Source organism: Ambystoma mexicanum, chromosome 3q (genome assembly GCF_040938575.1).
Source record: "Ambystoma mexicanum isolate Mex_15411 chromosome 3q, UKY_AmexF1_1, whole genome shotgun sequence".
Lineage (NCBI taxonomy): Eukaryota > Metazoa > Chordata > Amphibia > Caudata > Ambystomatidae > Ambystoma > Ambystoma mexicanum.
This window is the reverse complement of record NC_090926.1, coordinates 1038111155-1038137344: the sequence shown is the minus strand read 5'-3', so window position 1 is coordinate 1038137344 and position 26190 is coordinate 1038111155. Positions and strand designations below refer to the sequence as shown.

Sequence of the window (26190 nt, the reverse complement as noted above, 5' to 3'; positions counted from 1 at the left end):
AGTTGCTATTGTTAGCCTAGGTGGGAGGGGTCCTGGTGTCAGTGAGGTGGTGGAGTGATATTATGTTGGATGATGAGAGCTAATGTGATGAGGTTGGGTGAGCAGGTGACATGGTTGGGTGGGTGCTGTAGATGGGGTGATGTGAGGTAGTGGGGGTTGGTTTGATTGAGGAGAGGTGGTGGTTGGGTGGAATTAGGTGTATTAGTGGGGTGATTGTGGGTGGTCTTAGAGTTCTGGGTGAGGGTTTAGGGTGAGGTGAGGTCATTGGGACAGGCTGGCTGGGTGGATGAAGTGAAGTGGGGTGGGGTAAGGTGTGGTGAGCTTTAGGCTGGCATGTGCTAGGGTACATGGATGGAGGAAGGGCAAAGCTGAGGCAGGTAAGTTGTTCACCAGAACTACGGTTCCCGAGGGTGTTCAACCTACCAGAGCTTTGAGATCATGCCAATGATATATAGAGCGCTATATAAATGCCAACTAACATAACATAACATAGGACTGGGGTGTGCTCTGAAAGGTTGGCATTCACTAATGGGGTGATCTAGAGTGAGTGGGTTTCAGTGCTAAGGTAAACTAGGCTAGGTATGTTTTGGGAGTAGGTAGGGTGACGAGACGATCTAAAATGGGGTGCTAGGGTGAAGTAGGTGAGCTGGCGTCAACAAGGGTTGGTTGGTGGCTGAGGGGCTACTGAAAGTTTGGGATTCTGGGTGGGCTCGGCTGTGTTAATGAGTGGCAGGCCAGGGCATGCTAGGGTGGGTGAGTAAAGGGGGTGCTGTTAGGTTTCATGGCCATTTGGAGTGCTGCAGTGAGGTAGGGTGAAAGGGTGGGCAGTAGGGTGAGCATATACTGGAGGTTGGGCTACTGCGGTGATCTAGTGTGGAAGGATGAGCTGCTGGGGTGATCTAGTGTGGAAGGATGGGCTGCTGGGGTGATCTAGAATGGTTGACGTGTGCTGGGGCGATCGAGGGTTGCTGGGAGGTATGCTGTGTCAAGCTACGATCGGAGGCAGTAAGATGGAATGACTATACCGTGCTGGGGATGAGGTAGGATGGGTCGTTTGAGGTGTTCTGGGGTAAGTTTTTGTTGGGTGTGCAGGTTGACGTGTTGAACCAAACCAGGGTGGGTAGCATGCTGGGACGACATGGCGTGGGTGTGTTTGTGTGAGGTAAGGTGAATGGGTGGTGGGCTGTGGTGAGTTAGGGTCTGTGCATGTTGGGTAAAGTGGTGCGGTAAGGATGTGTGGGATGAGGTAAGAGAGTTTAGCTTTGGTGAGTGGATGGAGTGGGCAAGGTGGTGGGTTAAGGGGGGCTGGGGTGATGTTGGTCAGGTGGTGAGGAAGCAGGCTGAGGTAGTGTGGGTGGGTGGTGTGGGGAGGTTGGGTGGCGTGAGCTGATGTGCTGCGGTGAGTTAGGGTTGTGTTGGGAGGCAAGAGTGCTTGGATAGTTCATTGCTGAGGTGAGCTTGAGGGTGTGGGTTGTAGAGCTGGAGCAAACCAGGGTGGGTGGTGTTCTGTGCTGAGGTGCACGATAGGTGTTTAAGTGGGGTGCTGGAAGATGCTAGGGTGGGGTGAGCATGATTATTAGGGTGGGCGTGTCCTTTAAGCGCTGCTTTCAGGGGAAAGCAAGGCATCAGCTTCGGTGCACTCCACCCCACGCCTTCACAGGGGCAGCGTGAGGCCATTTGGTTTGTAGCAACCCAGCAGGGGCTTTTCTTAAAGACCCTGACTGATCTTGGCTTGGCCAGACTTGGCAGATCTGAGGATGAGCACAGTTCTCAGCAGAGAGCACTGAGCTATGCAATTTCAACACTTCTACTTTATGAAACACAGTGTCTGCTGCGTTCATCTTCTTGAGTCCGCTGGGTTCGTGCTGTTTGCGTCCGTTTACGAGTAGCTCTTAACACGGCTTCACCGTGTTCTGTTATTTCAGTGAGCCTGGCTCACATCAAGTTACAGAAACTGCACCCGTGGGGCCCCACGAACATAGGCACACCACATTCCTGCTATCAAAAAATCCTATCGGTTAAGTACTGACTGAGCATGCGCATGCATGCTCAGTCAGCAAGATAGGATTTTCTGACAGATAGGAAAAAGTGACGTTACACCGGGCTGCTACTTGACCTGTGAGCTCTCTGTCCCGGTGGCCACCCTAACTCGCAACCTGCTCTGGGTTATGCTCCTCCTTTATCACCATGCCCCTCTACTTTCTGTCCTCTGTCAAGCGCCGCTCTGAAGAGCCAGGAGCAGCGGTTGACAGACTGTATTGGCCCCAACTCTTTGCCTGTTTCCGGCCGTGGTGGCACACTGAAACACTTCCCTGCCCCCTATTGCACAGTCGTGAGTGCTGACAGTGCAGCGGGGGTCCAGCCGATCACCGGGTGGGAAATAAATGACTGCAGCTTCCGCTCGCCTTGATAAGAGATTGCTTCGCAGCGGACATAGTCCGACATACATTCAATTAACAATTAACACACAGCACTGGTGCAAACAAAACAAAATATAATGCCCATGTAGTTTTGTGCATGTATTTTGCTCAAACTTCAGAGCGACACATAGCTCCCCAGCAACAGCAGAAGGCCGGCAGACGTCAGCGAGAGGGTGAAGGCCCAGCAGGTGTTTCGGCCATTTCATCGCTGAGTGTCAGGCCTCGAACTCCTCTTTCTCCTTTCTTTAAAGTAACAATGTTTTGGCATATTTATGGCTTACCCCACAAAGCGCCAAAACCAAAAACGTGCAGCTATCTTCTTGATTTTCAAAGCACGTTTCTATTAGGGGAAGTGTAGTGTAGTGGCCTTGAATGAAACCCTGTGTAAAGGGTTTTATGCTGTTAAGTACCACAGATGCAACTGCACCAATTAATGAACAAGTCCCAATGGGAACGGTATAGTCTTGCAGTTGAATACTGCTGTGAGACACTGTCACTGGGAATGGTAGGAATGTGCCTGAGTCAATGTAGCTTTCAGAAGGAGAGCCGTGGCGAGCTTCCGCTCTCATCCACGGTCCCGCTGCAGTCTGCTACTTCTCGTGCCCTGAACACAGATCCTGCGTGTATTCTTGCGAGATCTCACAGTGGCGAGAGCTCACAAGGCTACAGCTCTACATACCTCCCTCTGTTGAGCAGCACAGCCCTACTCCATCTCAAAGTCCTTGTATTTCGCAGGTCATTTCTATCATCTCTGGTGCACATGTGGTTGGTTCCCTTGCTAGCCACTTTACTGGTGGGCTGTACTTGGACCCCGTCCCTTGATCCTTGTGGGGCAGCTTTATCTTCACCAGATCCCCTTCACTGACCTCTGTTCTCATAGTTGCACTACGGGCATCACTGAGGACCCTCATCTGATCTTTGTTCTTCTGAATCCTTCACACCAACTCTTTCATGTCGATTGTGTCATCTTGCCTCACCTTTGATAACCACGGAGGTACTAGAGTAGATGCAGCCCTCCTCCCCCTCGGCATTTGAAACAGTGACACAAGTGTGATAGCGTTTGGGGTCAGTCGAAGCGCTGCAATGGCTTCTCTGGCTGTTCTGTAGGGGTCCATTCTCGAGGCTGCTGCAAATTGCAGAGCTCCCATGATAAATCTATTTCTCCTTTCCACAAGTCCGTTGGCTTGTGGATGGTCAAGGCTCACTTTGATCTGCTTGATATTGTGCTTGTGCAGGAACGACTTCATCTCTCTGGACACAAGCAGTGGTGGACTGGGAACGAAAAGTGGCCCTGGAAATACCTTTCAAAGTAGAAAGGCTTCCATTGCCTCTTCGTATTGTGCTTTAAAATGTACTATTGTACTATTTGATAGTTGGTCCCCAGACCTTGGGGGTAGAACAGTGGGGGTGGAGTTCTGAGTTTGCCCCACCCACTTTCTGAAAAAGCCCCTCCCATCACCAGCTTAGCCCCCGCCCTGGAAATGTAGGTTTCGTTGCACACCTGGATAGGTTCCACGTGTTTTCACTGCCAGTGTTTTACACGTCTGCACTTTCAACATGCAGTTTTTGCCGCAGGCATTTTCGTAGATTTTTCTTTTTTTAGAACTCACCCTGTAACCCTTCCCAACCACATTACCCAGCCACCCACCATATGCATATCCCTAACCCAAACACACACACACAACACAGTTCAAAAGAAAAAAGTCGACAAAAACGGCCGCAGGGAAAAGCACACGTTCAAAGCGTAGACGTGTAAAAACACTGGGGCCGACAGCACGGCAAACGATTGGATATCACACAATATTTGTTCCTTGGCTTACTCCTGTCAACTTCCCTTAATGTAACTTGCCATGATCTCCTCGAGTATCAGACCCATTTTGTGGCATCATTTTCTCTGATGCCACTGATGTCCCTAGATTTGCAAATATGGGGGCCTGTACAACACAGGGCTCTGCAATTTCTAGGTCTGGTCCTGCCCACATTGCTGCTTTCTCTCAGGTGATTCACTTGCAGAATTAATTGAGTTGTGTATATACTGAGAGAGGCAGTGATTTATTTACAAACCAGACTTGTGAGGGATGTATTTCAAACATGCAGAACGTGACACAAAATACATATTTGCAGGGTCTTGTGATTTCATGTTTGTGGAAGGCAGACCATGCCTAAGTCAGCTGTCCTCCCTGTAGGCCACGCCCATCACTTTTTAGGCCACGCCAAGGACTTAGGAGACACTTCCCCTATATTAGCTTCCTCCTTGATTTCTCATCCCATTTAAAGCACAGTCTTTGCATGGTCCTACTTCGTGCAGGGGAAATGCAAACATGCGCATGCCTTATTGGGCCCTGTAGTGCATTCCATGTGCAGTTGTGGGGTTCTTTTCCACCTTTGGATCTTCAAATGTTTTAAACTACAACGCCCACCATTGGTCCAAGCCAGCACAGTCAACGGCGTGGGACCATGGGGGTCATAGTTCAAAACATCTGGAGAGCTGCAGGTTGCAGACCCTGCTTTCAAGGGTAGAAATGCGAAGCAAGATTTAATATAGAGGAGAGTTTGATGGCCGGTCCCTGGCTGAACACCTCCCAAATGTTAGCGGAGAAACAGGGGCCTTCTGATTTCAGCAGGCATCAGCCCTCCACCAACATGGCCGCTGTAACCCAATGCATAGCATGACTATGTGATGGGTGCATGGCCGATAGTTATGCGGGAATGGCAGCCTCCACAGCACGCACACTCTAAGCTCGACGCACCATCACCCAAAAGTTACTGGACCAATGTGTTGTGATGGGACTATGCACAGCCCAGGTCTGCAACGATCCTTTGTGAATCACAGCGGCCTATTGCTATAAGGGGATTCGGGAGCAGGGATGGAGTTTCTCCACATACTTGCCAACCCTACAGATTTAGGCAGTAGGCTACTGCTTTTGAAGCAGTCCTACCGCCTACAGATTTCAGTGACAGATCCTACTGCTTTTTACAGTGGCAGGTAATTTATGTGACTCTAAGGCAGGCTGCAGGACAAAGCATGCAACACATTAGTGTGTCTGTACAGTGGACTGGTAGGTGATTACTTTGATTGGGCTCAGACCAATCCACTGACCTGACAGCTATGTGACTCTGTCCTGCACTCTGGCCGGGACAACCCTTAGGTGACCCACAAGTGAAGGCAAGTGGCAGAGTGTAACACAATCACACAGCATCTGCCTATCAGACTGAGGGGGCTATTAGTCTATATGTCATTCAGTGTTCAACTTGCACTGCAGGAAAACAAATGTATTGCCCAGGGTGCTGCTACAGAGCAGGGGCAAATGTTGCCTACCAGCTGTGCGTGATTACCTTCTGTGAATTTAGGTAATTGAATTTGGTGTTTACTTAGCATTCAGAATGATAACATTTGAACATCGTTCCATGTTGTGCTGTTTGATGGGTTGTGTATTTCCGAATGCTTCAGTGGTGCCAACAATGTATGTTTGTATTTTCCTGTGATGTCATTGTCTCCATAAGAAAAGTGGGAATTTTAGAGGTGCTAAATCATACTATACTCCTATATATACAGAACAAGGAATGCAACTCAGTAAAAGTGGGGAGAAGGGAAAGGAAGGGCCGGAAGCTGCCATAGTCTCCGGAACAGCGAGGTACAAACGTCCATCCCCGACCTTTGAAGGCTTGTTCAGAGGGCCCAACACAAGGCCATGGGGCCAATGGTTTCACACAGCTATGACTGCAGCCGCACCAGCATCGTGGTACTTCTTCTCCTTCGTGTGCGTGGGGGCAGAAGGCCCTCCCTTTGTGGAGGTGAATGCCAGCTATTGCAACCTGTCCTGTTTGACTGTTGCCAGTTCATTTGCATAATACACATGTCCTATTAAATAGTGTGGCGCGAATGACTCAAAACCGAGACTTCTGTACCTATGATACTTATTTTTGCCGCTATTTATAAAGTGAAATCTACATAGACTCCTGGTGCTTGCAGTTGGTAGTTATCACGGGAAGCCACTTTTGTGTTTCCCTATTGGGGGTCCAGGTGGGCCTTGGGGCGTGGTGTGTGCAAGCCACTCCTTTCAGAGATGGTTTCTGCCTCTGGGGACTCTTTGCCTCGGTTATACATACTGCCACACTGTTATCAAACGTGGCAGGCACAAGTTACAGTGTATTCTAACCGATTATGTGAGCCACCAACTTGGTCCGCAGTGTTCTAAGGTTTGAAAGCTCCCCAGGCTGGGATGGGTGGCAATTAAGGATAAATGTAGGCGAGGAAGAGGAGAGTGGTTAGGCCATGTCGTCTTAGGGTGAGTGGTGTGACGAATGGTCTGATTCGTGTTGAATTCATCCTTACATCTGCCATAGTTGGAATCCCACATATTAATTAGAGAATTGACTGCAGCTTTGTCTCTCCAGTTGTCTTGGACTACAAACCCCATCAACACTAGCCGTCATAGTCAATGGTGAGAAATCATGTGAGTCCTAGTCCAAAACATCTGGAGAGCCTCATGTTCAAACCCCTGGCTTAGCGTGTACCCTCTTGAAAGAACGGCCACCATAACCAGATGCCATAGAGGAGCAATGAGGGCTAAGTACAACGGCTGCAATGGTCCAAATTGGTGGTGCAGAGGAAAAACCCTTCTCTACTGTATTCTTTTTCCTTCACAGATGGATTTCAGCAGAATGATTGGGCGCCTGCTGCCACTCTGGATCACGCTGTTTTTCTTGGCCTGCGGCCTCAGCACAGGTGAGGTCATTCGAGGATATTATGTCATCAGTCTAGGCCTGTGAGGGCCTTAGCGCAAGGGTGTTGGCCAAGCAGGAGTCTGTCCTGAGAGTGAAGGGTCTGAGCGAGGCTGTGAGATAACAATGATGCAGTGAAACTCTCTGAGGATGGCAAGCTGCTAAACATCCAGCTGAGAAGGTCTCAGTGAGTTATGGTCCTGGTTCATAAGCGCGGATAGATGAGAATATAGATGCAATGCTTGCCAGTGATGCAGATGCCTAAAGGGTAGTGACGAAATCCTATTAGAAACAGAGGAAGTGCAAGGGGGAACAAAGTTATCCAAGCACTCTGTTATGCTACTTTGCTTTTCTACAGCACCGAATCACCACTGTAGTAGTTTCAAAGTGCCAAATCCTTCTCCAAGGCTTATTGTGCCCTCACATGGTCCACCAGTCCTTTGTCTCTTGGGAAGAATAGCATGAGTAAGGGTGTGGTAAGTGGGAGAGAAAGTAGGAAAGGAGTTTGCAGACAGAGGGAGGAAGTTACACAGGACTAAATGCTTGCATTAGCATGGATGTGGGTTCATCAATTTTATCTTCAAGAAAGAGGCGGCACAGAGTATGTGTTGAGTTAATATACTCTTTGGGATTCCAAGACAGTTTAGGAGTATTATTCTATAGAGATCAAGTTTTGTTGGATGCGTGAGGGGCTAGAGAGTGGGCTTAGCCAATCCTGGTAGATATGAAGACTTTAAGTACCTTCCATGTCTATTTATGTTACCACAGGAACAATACTGCATAATAATTCTGGCGTTGTCAAGTCTCTCCGAAGGCGGCATAATCCAGGTATTACCCAAATTGTTTGTTTACAATTGTTCGAATGAACAATTGACCGAATTTAAAGGGTCACAATTGACCTTTTCACAATTGACCGAATATATATATATATATATATGTGTGTGTTTTGGGGGGTTTGGCGTTGGGTGGGGGTTTCCCCCACATATATGGTACAATTGACCTTCACAATTCGGTCAATTGTGAAAAGGTCAATTGTCATTCGAGCAGTTGTAAAACGAACAATTCGTATACAACCATAATCCAAGAGTAGTAGGTGTGAGAGGTGAATGCTGTTGGTAGCAAAAGGCAAGGGAGTAGGATGGACAGAATGAAAATCAAGTAAATATGTTATGTCTGGACCTAGATGGAAAGGAAACAATGTTTGTGTTTTGTATAGTGCGTAAATACACATTACAGCTGCCTTAACATTTCCTGCTGGGGATGCAGCCCTAATGCCGCTGCCTCGGCAGTCATGCCAGCAGGGTCGGGCTGGGGCATAAAATTGTCTCAGGCACCAATAAAAAAGTGGCCCACAGTTACAAATGGCAATTCATTCGTTTTGTGACAGACTATTTGAATAGTACCCAAGGGTTTTTTTTGGATAAAATGTGATGCAAATTGTGCATTTAAAGATATTTATTCACCAACACTAGTATACTACTAGCGGTGCAGTGAAGTAACTCAGCAAACTGGCACACACCAGCATTTTGCATTTTTGCTTCGGCATTACCCTATTGCCCTATAGGCCAGTCCGAGCCTGCATGCCAGTAACCCCTTGAGGATTCAGGGCTTGTTATGGAGACTGTGCCCCTCCTGGGCAGTTATTGGGCTCCTCTGGGAATAATCTGCATATAAACCACCGCTTTCCAACCCTGCCCTGAGCTGCAGTTGCCTAACAGATGGCAGCAGGGTGGAACACATACTGAATACTCCTGAGGACCAAAGTCCCACGATAGTCTGTAGGCCCTGAATAGAGAGAACACGCTTGAAAGATTAATGCATTTGCTACAAATATGGGCCCAGAGGAAAGAGAAATCATAATGTTGGTGGTCTATACATGTGGAAACCTTTTAAAAGCAGTATGTGGGTTTGCATTAAAACCTGTCACAACACACATGAGTTTACGCAAATCTGACTCACAAAACTAGGCCCCCTCACAGCAGGAGGATACATGGGGTTTGGCAATAGGGAATAAGTTACTTACTTGTGACTCTGGTCCTCCAGCATTGGTATCTTTCATAGATTCATATGCTGTGAATATTCCCTGTCGCCAGGCTGGGAATCCTCGGTAATATAGAGCAGTTTAAATTTAAACTGACCTTCTCAGTCACTTGTGTGCTCTTTTATAGCCCTTTTGGATCATACTGCCCACAGCCAATAGGAACACCTCCCGTAACTCCTCCCCTGTCAGCCATCTTCAGATTTGGCAAGCGCACGTGAGTGGCAGTAAGAGCCAAACAACGAACCATGCGGGGTAGGTGGGAGGGTCGCATGTGAATCTATGAAAGATACCAATGCTGGAGAAACTGAGTTACAGGTAAGTTATTTTACTTGGATGTTTCATAGATTCACATGCTGTGAATAGATTACAAAGCAGTATTACAACAATATGCAAGCCCCCACTATAACTTACCAGGAGAGACTTACTAACCTCACGCGAAAAGGTTCTTCAGAATCGACTGGCCGACTCTAGACTCTTCTGCGGAATCTCTGTCGACACAGTAGAATCTGGTGAATGTATGCACCGATCTCCAGGTGGCTGCATGGCAGATGTCAGGCAGTGGGATCCCGGAGAGGAACGCAGTAGTTATAGCCGATGCTCTGGTGCAGTGCGCCCAGTACCTGCCTGGGAGAGGCCTGATGGCCTGCTGGTGGCAGAATAAAATGTAGGCTGCAATCCATCTTGAAATGGAGGACTTGGAGAGAGCCTTCCTGCCCAGAAGGTCCAAATACAACAAACAGATGATCCGTTGTACGGAATGATTTTTGTGCGTGTCACATAATGCTTGAGGGTGTGCACCACATCCATCGTGGGCAGGGTTCTCTCCACTGGAGATGTTGGTGTGCCAAAGAATACTGGCAAAACCACCCACTTATTGAAGTGGAAAGAGGATGGCACATTTGGCACAAAGGTCGGGTTAGTACGCAGAATGGCCTTGCCCTTGTGAAACGTCAAGTAGGGTGGTTTCGAAGAGAGCGCCTGGATCTCACCCACTCATCTGGCTGATGTTATGGCCACCAAAAACGATGTTTTCCATGAAAGATATGTGAGGGATGCCTGGTGCATGGGCTCGAAGGGTGGCCTCATGAGCCTTGCGAGTAGCACATTTAACTCCCACGCTGGTGCAAGTCGACGAACAGGTGGAAAAGACTGGAACAGACCATGTAAGAACTCCTTCGCCAGCCGGTGCGACCATAGGGACGGCTCTCCTCTGTGGAGCGGTGGTACCTGGAGATTGCTGCCAGGTCCACCTTAATCAAGGAATGCGTCAAGCCAGATTCAGCCAGTGACAACAGATAAGGCAACAGCTCCTCTGGCCGGATGGTGTGAGGTTGCAGTTTATGGGTCCTGCACCACACCTGAAAGCGTTTCCACTTGCTCTTGTAGCACTTCAAGATGGACAGAACTCTTGCCCTGGCCAGGACCTCCTGGCAAACGTGCGGGAGGGACAAAGCCCTGAACTCTAACAACACAGGAGCCAGTGTGAGAAACCTCAATGTCTCTCTCTAGCTAGTCCCCGGGGATCTGTCATCCAGGTGTCCAGGACACAGCCATCACTATTGGATCCAGTTCCTCGGGGTGGACCAGTGGGGGAGGATCACCTGGATGGGGGGTCCTTGGGGAGTGGCAGTGGGACACCGACGGGTGGGATGCGGATTCCCCCTTCATTTGACACCTTTTTCCCATCCTCTCACGCAGAACATTCAAACCCACTGCCCCCCCTTTTCAACATGAGCACTTTCGCACAACACAAAGGACAATGGACTAACACCAGAGCCGTTTACCTGACATGTCCCAATAGAAGGGTCAGGCAAAGTCAGGCAATTGACCAGAATCACACACACCTGATGGCCCTTTCCTTTCCCCACAGGGATAAAAGGTGGAGCCCGAGAGCACAAGACGAGCACGGCAGACAGCACGATGAAACGGCTAATCAGGCATGGCAGTTCAAGAGAAGGAGAATGATGACAGGAATTGAGAGGGTGGCGAGGAGAGAAGCGACCTTGTCCTTTTCGCACCAGGCCCACAGAACCTTCGTGGAAGAGAGCCTTAGACCGCAAACAATAGCACAAGTGTCTTGCAGCAGATGTCAACGGTACATGGGGCAATCCTACGCTGATAAGCAGGAATGAGGGAGGTTCCTGCAACCGTGGTACCGGCCTTGATGCCGAAGGAAGAAAGGCAAGCGGTCCATCACAGCCGGTGAGTCAAAGGAAGAACCGATAAGATCCGGGCTGTGTTGGATGAAAGACACAAAGTGGCAAGTTTGAACCAAGTTCAGTGAACTGTAAAAAGTGTTAACGGGGAGACCAGCTGCAGAAAGAAACTGGCACCACGTATGTGGGTGCTAACTTCAGAGACTCTGGTTGATCCCCGTTTAAATGAAACTACAGATCCCAGAAAGCCGTAGAGAAGCCGCCCAGTTAGGTCAAAGTGGTCATACGGGAGGTTAAGCAAAATCCCTGTACAGTCAAAAGTCTTTGATCTACAAACTGATAAGAGAAAGCAAGGGAAGTGAATCCTGCATTGAGAGGAACAAAGGGGAGTGAATATCAGCGACATTGAACTGTGTAAAAGAGACGGCAAGAGTGAAGCTGACCGAGGGATGCCAGAGAAAAGGGGCAAAGTCTAAAGTCCCAAGAAACAGTGAGTTGACAAAAGTGAACCTGGTCGAGGGATGTCCACTGGAACTGTTTAAAAAGACATTAAGATTTGAGGAGAAGGATAAGCCATAGTGAACCCGACCATAGGAGGCAAAGATTCGAGAGGGGTTGTGGGATGCTTTTACCCATGCATCCAAGCCCTACCATAAAACTGTGCAGTACTGGCATGGAAAACATCATGATGGCCAGAACCCCCAGAGAGTGCACAGGGAAAACATGAAGAATAGGCTGCCACCCATTTTTGCCTATGTTGTGAGCACAGGAGGGCACTGCCTAAACCCACCATTGGGCTACACACACAGTAGCCTGAAACCATTGGGAATGGCAATGCTGATTGCCAAAAAGCAACTCAGAACTGTGGGGAATTCATTTTCTTAATCACAAAAATGGTTGCAATACCGGTACTCACCACTACCAGGAAGCCGGCGTTTTAAAACCACCAGACTTTTGTGTAAAACTGAACAAATGAAACAAAACCAGGCCAAGGAAAGACTTGCTAAGAGGTGGATACAATGTAAAACTATATTCTCAAATGACTTGAAGGAAGTAATTATTTAATGTATATGTAAAAATTGTAAGTTTGATTTAAACTGGGAACAAAAAGTGACATTTAGCTGAAACCTGGCTTAATGAAACTGGATTCTGCCTGACAACTACCCCCGACAGGAGTTGAAACCTGCTCAGCCACTCTTCCCAGGCCTGGCTGCATCCTGCTGCCCCTGCCAAAAGGAGCTCACACCTCCCTGATTGAATTAAGGGAGGGGACCTGCAGACTGCAGGAGGTTGAACAAAGCCTTGTCCTGGACTCAGGCAAATGTTATATTGGGGGGGCCGTAAAGTGGCTTCCTCTTGGGAAAACTGGGAGGGGCAGTGCCTCTGCTAGCCAGCTGAGCTTGGGGGAAGTGGATAAACCAGTTATTCCACCATGTGATGTGGGAAGCCACACCCCTTTTTGATCAGGGCATACTTTTAAAAAGATGGATAATTCATAGTACGGACCTGTCAAAATTATATAAATAATATCAATATTCTTATGATTTTTCTGTGCACATTTTAAGAGGTGTTAGGACCCTGTGGTATGTTCCTGGGGATAGTAGCGGAAAAAAGGTTGTTACTCCAAATGTATGCATGTTAAAAATCTAGCAAAACAAAAGAGTTGATGGCTGGAAGGTTTAGAATAAATCTTGACCTCTGGCATTGCTCTGGGCAACCCTCCAGACCATCGTTCTTCGCCTGCCAAGCCATTACAAAAGGGGAAAAACCATATGCAAATCAGGCTTGGTCCCACCGCCAAAGGGGTAGTCCAGCCCGAACTGCTAGGTCACATCCCTTTTGCACGAGACCACAAGCATCCCCAGACATGTTTCAGCCTTGTTGGGCGTCATCAGTGAGGAGTAGCTTGGGTCTCTAGGCCCAGCAGGCAAGGGACCCACGTCTGGGCATACCCTTCCCACTCGGGGTGACAATAGCAAAACAAAAGAGTTGATGGCTGGAAGGTTTAGAATAAATCTTGACCTCTGGCATTGCTCTGGGCAACCCTCCAGACCATCGTTCTTCGCCTGCCAAGCCATTACAAAAGGGGAAAAACCATATGCAAATCAGGCTTGGTCCCACTGCCAAAGGGGTAGTCCAGCCCGAACTGCTAGGTCACATCCCTTTTGCACGAGACCACAAGCATCCCCAGACATGTTTCAGCCTTGTTGGGCGTCATCAGTGAGGAGTAGCTTGGGTCTCTAGGCCCAGCAGGCAAGGGACCCACGTCTGGGCATACCCTTCCCACTCGGGGTGACAATAGCAAAACAAAAGAGTTGATGGCTGGAAGGTTTAGAATAAATCTTGACCTCTGGCATTGCTCTGGGCAACCCTCCAGACCATCGTTCTTCGCCTGCCAAGCCATTACAAAAGGGGAAAAACCATATGCAAATCAGGCTTGGTCCCACCGCCAAAGGGGTAGTCCAGCCCGAACTGCTAGGTCACATCCCTTTTGCACGAGACCACAAGCATCCCCAGACATGTTTCAGCCTTGTTGGGCATCATCAGTGAGGAGTAGCTTGGGTCTCTAGGCCCAGCAGCCAAGGGACCCACGTCTGGGCATACCCTTCCCACTCGGGGTGACAATAGCAAAACAAAAGAGTTGATGGCTGGAAGGTTTAGAATAAATCTTGACCTCTGGCATTGCTCTGGGCAACCCTCCAGACCATCGTTCTTCGCCTGCCAAGCCATTACAAAAGGGGAAAAACCATATGCAAATCAGGCTTGGTCCCACCGCCAAAGGGGTAGTCCAGCCCGAACTGCTAGGTCACATCCCTTTTGCACGAGACCACAAGCATCCCCAGACATGTTTCAGCCTTGTTGGGCGTCATCAGTGAGGAGTAGCTTGGGTCTCTAGGCCCAGCAGGCAAGGGACCCACGTCTGGGCATACCCTTCCCACTCGGGGTGACAATAGCAAAACAAAAGAGTTGATGGCTGGAAGGTTTAGAATAAATCTTGACCTCTGGCATTGCTCTGGGCAACCCTCCAGACCATCGTTCTTCGCCTGCCAAGCCATTACAAAAGGGGAAAAACCATATGCAAATCAGGCTTGGTCCCACCGCCGAAGGGGTAGTCCAGCCCGAACTGCTAGGTCACATCCCTTTTGCACGAGACCACAAGCATCCCCAGACATGTTTCAGCCTTGTTGGGCGTCATCAGTGAGGAGTAGCTTGGGTCTTTAGGCCCAGCAGGCAAGGGACCCACGTCTGGGCATACCCTTCCCACTCGGGGTGACAATAGCAAAACAAAAGAGTTGATGGCTGGAAGGTTTAGAATAAATCTTGACCTCTGGCATTGCTCTGGGCAACCCTCCAGACCATCGTTCTTCGCCTGCCAAGCCATTACAAAAGGGGAAAAACCATATGCAAATCAGGCTTGGTCCCACCGCCAAAGGGGTAGTCCAGCCCGAACTGCTAGGTCACATCCCTTTTGCACGAGACCACAAGCATCCCCAGACATGTTTCAGCCTTGTTGGGCGTCATCAGTGAGGAGTAGCTTGGGTCTCTAGGCCCAGCAGGCAAGGGACCCACGTCTGGGCATACCCTTCCCACTCGGGGTGACAATAGCAAAACAAAAGAGTTGATGGCTGGAAGGTTTAGAATAAATCTTGACCTCTGGCATTGCTCTGGGCAACCCTCCAGACCATCGTTCTTCGCCTGCCAAGCCATTACAAAAGGGGAAAAACCATATGCAAATCAGGCTTGGTCCCACCGCCGAAGGGGTAGTCCAGCCCGAACTGCTAGGTCACATCCCTTTTGCACGAGACCACAAGCATCCCCAGACATGTTTCAGCCTTGTTGGGCGTCATCAGTGAGGAGTAGCTTGGGTCTTTAGGCCCAGCAGGCAAGGGACCCACGTCTGGGCATACCCTTCCCACTCGGGGTGACAATAGCAAAACAAAAGAGTTGATGGCTGGAAGGTTTAGAATAAATCTTGACCTCTGGCATTGCTCTGGGCAACCCTCCAGACCATCGTTCTTCGCCTGCCAAGCCATTACAAAAGGGGAAAAACCATATGCAAATCAGGCTTGGTCCCACCGCCAAAGGGGTAGTCCAGCCCGAACTGCTAGGTCACATCCCTTTTGCACGAGACCACAAGCATCCCCAGACATGTTTCAGCCTTGTTGGGCGTCATCAGTGAGGAGTAGCTTGGGTCTCTAGGCCCAGCAGGCAAGGGACCCACGTCTGGGCATACCCTTCCCACTAGGGGTGACAATAGCAAAACAAAAGAGTTGATGGCTGGAAGGTTTAGAATAAATCTTGACCTCTGGCATTGCTCTGGGCAACCCTCCAGACCATCGTTCTTCGCCTGCCAAGCCATTACAAAAGGGGAAAAACCATATGCAAATCAGGCTTGGTCCCACCGCCAAAGGGGCAGGACCTTTTGGGGTGGGGCCAAGCCTGATTTGCATATGGTCTTTCCCCTTCTGTAATGGCTTGGCAGGCGAAGAACGATGGTCTGGAGGGTTGCCCCGAGCAATGCCAGTGGTTAAGATTCAGTCTAAACCTTCCAGCCATCACCTCTTTGTTTTTGCATGTTAAAAATCTGACACTTTATCATCTGAAACCCATCACCCTGGTGCACATTTGTGTAAAATCTGGAAAGGTTTAGAGGTCGTTATCTGGATGAAAAGGGGAGAATTCTGTCATCAGTGGACAGGACATCGTACAAAGACAGGGATCGGATGGTTTGGTGCTACAGAAAATATGTAAACTGGACCTATAATATGAGAAAAATGGTACATAGATAAATATGTATTTGGATCAGAAATAGATTTGTGTGCAATTTGACAAGGGGAGGTTCCTCTGACCATAAAACCTACAGCATCACTCTGACACTCCATTTCTTCCCCCAATCAAGGGAGAGAGGAAAGCTTGGCCAATGATAAGTGAGAGGGGCAGGCTTAGCTAGGCCCAGGCACACACCCATTTTCAAAACACATAAAAAGGGCCACAGAAACCCAGGTAGGGGACATTCAATTCCATTTGCTGCGGAGCATGCTGACCGACGACTTCACATCCAGAGATCCAGACTTCAAATCCATCAATCTCCAGAACCTGTAGCAGAAATTAACTCCAGAATTTGTAGCAGAGAGGCCTGAATCCACCAGCTGAATCCTCTTCAGCAGGCCTCAAAACCAACCAAACTATTCAACAGCCGGGCGAGCTGTTTGAATTTTTGCCAAGATTTTTTGCAAGAACCTGTAGCAGTATCCAGAAAGCAGTGCTGTATCCGGAACCCGAGAGAACCACAAACCAGACCGTTGTGAGCAGCTCCGGTGCTTGACAGACCCAGAGAGCAGAGCTGACCCAGATAGCCGGGACTTCAGAACCACCCGTCGGAAGTCCCGTCCAACCTGACCAGACCGCGACGAGGCCTATTTCAAATTGATATTGTGAGTACCTAGCAGAACTGTGCAGAACCAATCTCTTAGTTAAAATAATCTAATCCAAACTATTTTAACCTAAGTAGAACAGCCTCCTAGAAATCGTGTCATCTGTCATTTTTAAAGCTGCACAACTGTCTCCTGTCAAATCTGCAGCTGCAAGCTGTCACCTGTCATTTTGAGTTTTACTTAAAATCCGAAAATCTACCTTTATTAAATCGTCCGTATCTCTGGAACCGTTTGGGCTAGGAACGTGGTTTAACTTTCATTTTAAAGCGACTTCCTACTCCTTATACTTTTTCTGCAATCACGATTTACGCACTCGCGAAATTTACTGCGATTTGCGATTTTGGCTCAATTTCTCCACTTGTCAAAATAGCAGCTCCATTCTTTCTTTTGTTAAAATCCATTTGCAACTTGGTAATAACTCATAGAGCATTGCTAAAGTGAGCCTGAACTAATACCAACACGCATCTCCTACTCACCCTGAATCTCTAGAGGGAATTAAAATCAGTTGGCACATTTTCCCATCCATTGCCATCACATTTAAAAGCATTTTGGGCCTGTGTTTCAAACCTCTACCTGTTTTCCTCTAAGCTTGCTGGGGGGAACTGCATTTCATATTGCATTTTGTTGGGATTCTTGAAGACTGTGTGCTCCCCTTCCATTTCTTACATTGCATAGGGGGGGAGTGAATTGTCAAAAGAAAAAGTGATCATATTACCTTCTGCTAAAATCATAACCAGTTATTTCTGTACTGCATTTTATTCCACCTTGCGTTTCCTTGAACCATATAAAGCATTCTTTCCCACCTTATTCTTCTGCTCCTATTTATAAGTTACCTCTTGCTGACTACTGCTCATATTCACAAGTGTAATATCCATTATCAATTTATTTATAGAAGTGTGATATATATATATATATTGTTTAAATTTTCAAATAAACCTTTTAATTTGCAAAACAAACCTAGTTATTGTCTCAGTGGGGTCAGGGGGATTCTAAGAGGGGGGTGTTATACAAGGGTTGTCGTCCAGAGTACTGAACTGGACATAAAAATACATCAATAAGAGACTAGGCATTGACTTAGCTGTAGTGTTGATTGAATATCGCTTACAGGGTCAGCGCCCGGAAGAGGGCTACCCAAGAATGTAGAATCCTCAACCTAACAAGAAACAAACTTTCATTTGTTGAAGGAAATTTTGTTTTGTTATTTTGAAGACATCAGGTCCTCGAAGGCAAGAGACTTTCAAGGGAAACGAGACTTGGCCATCAACGGCCCTGATAGCTGAAAGCTGAACTGTCGTCTTGTGCTGGAAGAGCTCGAGAGTGTGCTGTGCTCCACGATTCCACCTTACTCCGTGCTTAAAACGTGGGGAAGGGAGACCCAGGCTACCGCCTCCTGACCTATCATTTGAGAACACTTCTTTCTTTTCTTGAAAACTATCCCACACCCTTTTTGTACTAGTTGTAAGGTTTGGCAATAGGTTTCTTAGTATAGGCCCTTTTTATTTGACACAACACTACTAGAACTCCCTTATTTTTCATTTGATGGTTGACACTTGCTCCCATCTTAGATTTAGGTTTAGATGAGGCGTTTTTCCACCCTGCATTCATTGTTCAATAAACACCCTTGAACTGTGATCACTTGTTTCTGTCTTACTTGTTGCCACCATGAGTTCCTTACAACAGGCCGTCAGATTGAGAGAGGCTGGGTCGTGGCGCAGAACTGCCTCCTGGTTCCTGGACAGGAGCGATTGGTGCGGGTGCAGCTTGATCGGCACTGCTGACGAGAGGGCAAGGAGGTCGGAGTACAAAAACTGTCTTGGCCATGCAGGGGCCACTAATATCAGTTTGCACCGATACGGTCTGAAAGTGTGTAGTACTCGAGGCACCAGAGGAATTGGGGGAAATGCATACAGAAACGTCCCCTCCAATGGAAACGCAAAGGCGTCCTGCAAGCTTTACGGGTGGGGAAAGCGGCTGGCAAAGGACTTGCAGCGACTGTTGTCATAGGTGCAATTCCCACTCGTGACAAGAGTGGAACTCCCTGATGAGGGAGGCAACCACAGGGTTCTGAATCCCCAGGTGGTGGAGGGGAATAAGAAACATGACGTGCTGTATAGCCCAATGCAATAGGGCTTGGAAAGCTGTGGGGACCTAGTTCCTCCATGCATGCAGACGTAAAACATATATGTTGTGTTGTTGGTGCAAATCCAAACCACCTTTCCTGTCAGGAGGGGGAGTAAGGATTTCAGGGCCCAAAATATCACCCGTAGCTCCAGCAGGTTGATGTGCTGGGTATTCTCCTTCTCCGACCAAAGGCCTCTGGTATGTTGGTCTTGACAGTTGGTCGCCCCAGCCCTCCAGTGAAGCATACATTGTGACAGTGGCCTGATGGTCTGGTAACCTGAAGCGGCACCCTGCAGTAGATACTCCCTCACTGACCACCAGCGAAGGCTCCTTCTGAAAACTACAGTCAGAGCAATGCGGTCGTCCCAAGACCCTGAGGCTTGGATCCAGCGGGCATCCAGGAATTCCTGCACCAGTCTCATGTGTAACTGGCAGTTGGTGACCAATGGGATGCATGATGATCACATCCCCAGCAGGGACTTGTAGTTGTGAACAGTCGTCGTCTGGGTGCTGTTGAGACAGCGCACCTTGTGCGGAAGGGCCGCTATCCTCTCGTCTTAGGGTCTGGCAGTGCAGGTCTCGTTGTCAAATCTTGCTCTGAGGTAGAGTGCCTGTTGAGATGGAACCAGGCATGACTTGGGAAGTTGATGGAGAACCCCAGTTGCTGTAGACACTGGATGTGGTGAGAGTGTTGGTTTCTGCCAGCGGATAGGAGGGGGCTCTTACCAACCAGTCGCCTAGATACGGGTAGATGTGAACGCTGCTCCACTGCAGGTGAGCCACCACTGGCGCAAGGCATTTGGTGAATATCTGCGGAGCAGTCCTCAAGCCGAATGGAAGAGCCTTGAACTGATAGTGCAGCCCTTCCACCATGAAGCGTAGGTAGCACCAGTGTGATATGCAAATAGGAATGTGAAAGTATGCGTCCTCGAGGTCGAAGGACGCTGGGAGGTCTCCTTGCTACAGCTGGGACAACACTTGCTGTACCATGACCATGCAGAACGTTTGTGCCCTTAGGAACTTGTTGAGCACCCTCAGATCTAAGATGGGTCTCCAATCCCCTGATTTGTTGTGCAGTGATTATTTTCCCTACCAGGAAGTAGCAGTCTGTAGTGGATCGCACAGTCGCATGGCAAGGATTAAAAAGGCAGTGATCTAGCCATGGAAGTAGCAGAGGCAGGAACCTGGTGGGTTGCGGCAATAAGGTGGGTGTCACATAAGAGTATGTTGATAACTAGAACCCAGAGGGAACCACAGGCTACCAATGAAAACCCGGACCTAGAAAGTGCCAGAAGAGTTGCATCTCGGAAAGTGGTTTCTATTGTCAAAATGATTTCTTTACTGTCATTGAATGGCATCTGTTGGTTTGAGATAGGACATTTATTTGGATAGGACTATTCCTAGCATTTGTTCCAATGTCCAATATGCATATGCTTTAACTCACCACATCTTTGTACAGTAGATAAAAAATACATAATTGACTCTTAATCTCCACCCAGTGTGTAGCCCTGCATCTAATGCGTTACAGCACTACATACTCATACACACCACATTGCCTTGCACCTCGTGCAACATGACCCATCCTCATCACGCACTCCATAGCCCCTGGCCTCAGCACCTACCATGGCAGTCTGCTGTGCACTATCCATCCCTGAACTTTGTTCCCAAAATGGTATCTTTCTCCCATTAACCACCCACCCCTCACCTTCAAGACCCTGACCTGTCTTAACAACCCACACCCTCCTGACCACTGGCACCACCCACCACTGACCTTTTCTGACTAACGATTCTTGATATTTTTCTCAACACATGCTCCTGATCTCTGCAAGCCACCCACCATTGACTTCTGCTGGACACCCACCTAGATCTATGTTTGCCACACAGTGCTAATCCATGCTCACTGAATACCACGGCTGTTTACACTGAGCTATTCGCAACGCACACTGGCATCACCTATTGCTGACCTCAGACATCACTTGACATCACCAACCTCTGACCCATGATCACTTCTAACCCTACCACTGCACACCACCCACCCCATCCATGACCTTGGATCACCACCCACCCCTGACCTTTGCTTACCTTCTACCCCTGGCCTTTGCTCACTAACCTCCCCAAAACCTTGCCACCACCCATCTCTAACCTGGCACCATTCATCCCCTTTTATTGTACCCACCTCAATTCCTGATGACTTCTTACTGCACGTCGGTTACCTCTGTCACAATCTACTGTGCTGATCATCTGCCCCTGACCACTGCACCCTGCTTCCCACCTAGCTGTGGCCTTTGATCACCATTCTGGCTTCACTCTGGCTTCATTCCCAGCCTTCGTTTTACCAAAGAGCGTGGAAATGTTCCCCAACCATACCCTGCTGTGGTTTTAAGATGTTGGACACATGGCCGGTGGAATTAAGGGGGTCACCGGAGATCTGATAGTGCTGCATTGTGTCCTCCCTTGTGGGTCTGTTAGAACAGGGCGAAATAAAGCCTAGACTCCTTCTTCTCCTTTTCCACAAACATCTGCTTCCTGTTATCTTTCTCTTGCATACTTCCCATTTTGAAATCTTTTGTTTCCATCTTTTCCACAATTTCTGGCATTGTCCTCAAAATTACATCTTAGTATTTTCACAATTTTATTTTCATGGCTTCTTCTTTGCTTCTTTCCTTTCCTCTGTGTTCCTTTTCCCACTATTTCTTTCAGTCATCATCTTATTTCCCCTTCTACATGTTACTGCCATCTTCTACTTTTGGCCAACTTTCCCATCTACTCCGTTTCCTATATTTTCCTCTTTCTGCCATTTTCCTAATTCTGCCAGTTTCCGCTTTACCTAGCCCTTTCAGCCCTTCTGATACAAATGTCCTCCTTTAACATGTTTCTTCTTTCCTGACATCTGCTTTTGCCACATTCCCCATTCTTTCCTCATCCTCTTTCCATCGTGTTGATCTTTTCACATTGTAATCTCTCTGCTGTTAACCTCTCGGCCCTATTATTCTTTTTACAATCCTCTGTAGTCACATTCCCCTCTCCGCCATCCTTCGTGTTTCCACCATTGTTCAATTTCATCTATTCCCTTTTTAAGCATCGTTCCCTCTAGACCATGTTCCCTGGGGTTCCTCTTTCCCATTTCACAATCTTTCTTTCTCTGATAGCTTTCAAGAATGGAGATGTGCGATTGGTTGGGGGCAGCCAGTCCAACGAAGGTCGTGTGGAGGTGTACTATGGGGAGCAATGGGGCACAGTGTGTGATGACAACTGGGATCTCAAGGATGCCGACGTGGTCTGCCGATCACTAGGGTTCGAGAATGCAACACAAGCTGTAATGGGTGGCAAGTATGGACAAGGTAAGTGAGAAAGAGGAGAGTGCAGAAGGCTATACAATGCAAAGTTCAATGCTACAATGAAATTGGAAAAAGAAAGTTCTGTGGTGTCTGACCGATGGGGTGGGTGGATGTTAAATGTTCTAGAGTTGATAGTATCCTGTACGAAGAGATGAGTGCGTCTCAGCAGTTTCAAGAGACAGGTACATCTTTTTTCATCAGATGAGTGCATGCAGTTTTTTTTAAAATCAAGAACTGAGTGAGTGTGAGTTTTATCAAGATAAGAGAGAATGTGGGAATTGTCAAGAGTTAGGTGGATCTAGAATTGATCAAGACCCAAGCAATTTGAGCTTTTTCAAGAGAAGAGTGAATTTGGATATTATCTTAACACAGTAAATCTGGAGTCTATTCAAATCTGACTGAGTCTGGCATTATCACTAGCTGAAAAGATTGTACACTACCAGGAACCTAGTGCTTCAGTGAGAGCTGAGTGGGTCTCAGAGAGCTAAGTGATCCTGTAAGAGCTGAGTAAGTGTGGGAGGGTTGAGCTAGTCTAGGAATGGGGATTAAGAATGGTATTCAATCTTTCGATGGTGCTTTCCATCTTTTTGCTAATAGTATCTCCACTTGACCTTCTAATACATGCCTCACTCTCCACAGGCACGGGTCCTATCCTGCTGGATGATGTGACATGCACTGGCACTGAATCGTCCCTGGCTCAGTGCAAATCCAAAGGCTTGGGGAAGAATGACTGTAGCCACGCTGAAGATGCCGGTGTCATCTGCACTGGCAGGACCCAAAGTGAGTACATTGATTTCAGGGTGCACTGTGCAGCTTCTCACTCCCTAGTAGGCCATCATCTGATAAGGGTTTGCACAGTTTTATTTAAGGTTCTTTCATCTATGCTTTCTATATTTCCACCACCAACTAGTGCTGCTTGGTAACCTTGGGAGCCATGCAATCAGTTGGCACTACCTGTGAACCTTGCATCTGAATCTACTTCTGTCATGTGTAGGATGTCATTATCTAGTCCAGTGCATAGACTTTACACAAGATGTGATAATGTTCACCTGTTTGATAGCCATTAGTGTGATGTCATCATCTAGTGCTACCTAAGAGCCTATGTCTGATGTTTCAATATAGTGCTGTCTGGGACCCCTGAGTATGATGATGTCACCTAGTGTTGTCTAGTAAATATGTGCTTGATGGGATCATCTAGACATGCCTGACATGCAATAAAATATGTTTTACAAAATAAATACATATGTATTGGAGGAAAATGAGACATTGAATGTGGCAAGACAGTAAATATGAACCAAAATATTTTCAACATTAGAATCTTTTTTTTTTTTACATCTTCTAATATTCCTTTCATTCACAATCATGCTAATTATTATACCCCATTATCACCTCTTGAGTTCTGTTGACATACTGTATGTTCCGGCGAGCATGGGCTACATAAAACAGCCATGCCTTCTTCAGGACCCATAACATTTTGCAAATAGAATCTTCTCAATTTTTTTTATTAGTATAGCACATCAATTATGTTTATCTGTAACAAACAGACAACACCATTGTCCACCTGCTCTAAATACATTCTACAAAGGTAAGTGAAGGTAAGCCTCATAATTCAGTTAATATATCTACCTTATTTTAAAAAACATATTTTGTAGGGACCAGTCATTGTGTTGTATCTGCATTTGATTCAATCTTCAAAATGAAGTGTAACATGAGGGTTGGAATGTTAACAGACATGTATGATGCTCTGTTTTCTAATTGTAATGAAGCCGTAGCAAAGCAGCAATCCCACCTCATGACCATGGAAGACCATCCGCCGGCTGCAATTCTGAAGTGTGTCACCTTGCATCCTACACATAGTAGTGAAGAGATCTAGCCCTAACATCATGTATAACAGGTGCAATTGTAGGTCTCATTGCATGAGCACAATGTCAGTTCTTGGAGTTGAACACAATCCCCCAAAGTGACGGTGTCTGTTCAGATATGCACAGCCCAGGGTGCTGCAAACATACACGGAAAGTTGTTTGTGATAGACAGTTACTGGCTACTTCATTCTTGAGCTATACCTTCTGTCTCAGTGTCTCCAAGACTCCCCCACACTCCTTACCATGCAAGAGGGAGCACCACGCCTGTATTTTTTCTAAAAATGGCAGGTGTTGCAGTTGTACCATGAAGTCAATGGCAATGCTGTTAAGAATTAAAAATGACCTTGTAGCCTTGGAATGCAGTAAGTTCATAGCAGCCAGAAAAAGAGCCCTGTTTATAAGTGCTCCATGAGGAGCGTGCCAGTGAATTTTAACCCACCTGCCGGAAGCTACAGAGAACACAGGAATTGCTTACAGGCATATGTGTCTAGAGCCAAGATCGCCAAACCTTTTTATGCTAAGTCCCCCTTGAGTAAAAGCATTGCTTGTCCAGCCCCCCAAATGCCGGATATGGTTATTTCCTTTTTTTATTATAACCAATCACCATACTCTCTTTTTAAAGAGCCTTGCGCCCCATTTTCTCTGGACATCCTCTGAGCACCCCCTCGGTGGGCCAGTCTTGCAGTTTGAAGACCACTCGCCTAGATGGACAAATGAGCAGAGAACGTTGCTTCAGCAAAGAAGTGAAAATTGTAAAAGAGAGAAACACGTTTCACAGTCGCCTGAAAAGCACAGACTGCTTTGTAGGCAATCTGCAGGAATGGCCTGCATATGTGCATTTGAGAACAGGAGTGATTGACAGTTTGGGGACCAGCTCACAATGCAGAGTCAAAGCAATAAAATCCAAGTGGCATTGTGGTCGCGAAGGGATGCTGACTGGAAGAGGCCTAATTAGCCAAAGGGCTCAACATTCTGTTAATTGCATGAAGGAATTGTGAGGAACCAGGAATTTGATACGGACGCAGAGGACTCATGGTCATTGCTATAAACCTTTATTTAAATAATAAAGGGGTTGAAAAATGCCTCACTGTCCCTAATCTAGGAGGTATTTTCCTACCTCAACCAAAAACTAAGGGCCTCTCCTGTGTCAAGATGTGCAAAGCAACAATGTCCTGTGTCTGAACTCCTATCCAAACCCTCTCATTCTAAAAGTAACTCTAAGGTGCTAAGTCTGTGACTTGAAAAGTGCACAAATGTTCAAGTTCAACACAAAGGTATAAATTCAACAAAAGTTCTAAATGGATAATGTTCACAATTCCAGGGAATGACTACCTTCCTCAGGTTTCTCTCCAATAAAACAAAAGTTCAAAAGAATAACCAAGTTCTTTGGAGCCCAAATGGACAACCCTCTCCTCTTGGTGTTTCAACTCACTCCAGGGGAAATTACTCCCATCTCCAGGACTTTTCCACATTCAATGCAGTTCAAAATCGTAAGGGCATGAATCTTCGTTGGATTCTCTATTCAAAATACTACAAAAAATTCAAAATCACAAACACCTGGCATACTCTCATGCCAGGTTCTCTCATATGTCCATTTACTTTCAAGGTCTGAGGATATCTGCTTATCCCCAAGTTCTTTTTATCATTGGTATATTTGTATCTCCCCAAATACAGGAACTTATGAAACTCAGTTTGTGTATGTAAGCGGTAGGGAATTTGCCTCCTGTTCCATTTAGGGACCAGGAACGCCTTCTTCAAATCCCTCCCGGGGCCCCGACCTTCCACGGTGGGCTCACTGGCTTTAGGACGGCTTCCTTGGCTTTTCCGACCCTACTCGGGTCCTTCTCAGCTTCCGCTTTCTCTCTCTACTCTAACTTCGGGCAGCACGTCTCTGTAGCTGGTGGCAGTCTGTGTGTCGCTCCAGCTTCTCTCGTCTGCGCAAAACTCCTCTGCCTCACGTCCCGCTTCGGCATCTCTCCAGCCAGCGATAATGCGGCTCTGTTCCAGACGCCGCCTCAGTCTTTCTTTGCGCCGCTTCTTCGCTCACGTTGCCACCTGAAAGTTTGTGTCCCTCAGCAGTCACTAGCCAGTC

At 47.5% G+C, this 26190-nt stretch overlaps 1 protein-coding gene across 2 annotated transcripts in view; it reads left to right on the top strand.

Moving 5' to 3' along the window:
* LOC138583200 (galectin-3-binding protein-like) overlaps nucleotides 1–26190 on the top strand; it is a 137406-nt gene that overhangs the window by 26154 nt on the left and 85062 nt on the right. Inside the window, exons 1-4 of one of the 2 annotated variants that reach the window (XM_069655226.1) lie at nucleotides 6123–6215; nucleotides 7071–7149; nucleotides 22048–22239; nucleotides 22876–23016. In XM_069655226.1, coding sequence (XP_069511327.1) covers nucleotides 6138–6215; nucleotides 7071–7149; nucleotides 22048–22239; nucleotides 22876–23016 — 490 coding nt within the window. In that variant the 5' untranslated portion in view covers nucleotides 6123–6137. Of the gene's footprint in view, nucleotides 1–6122; nucleotides 6216–7070; nucleotides 7150–22047; nucleotides 22240–22875; nucleotides 23017–26190 lie in introns of those variants that run through there. The other variant, XM_069655228.1, reaches the window with a different exon arrangement.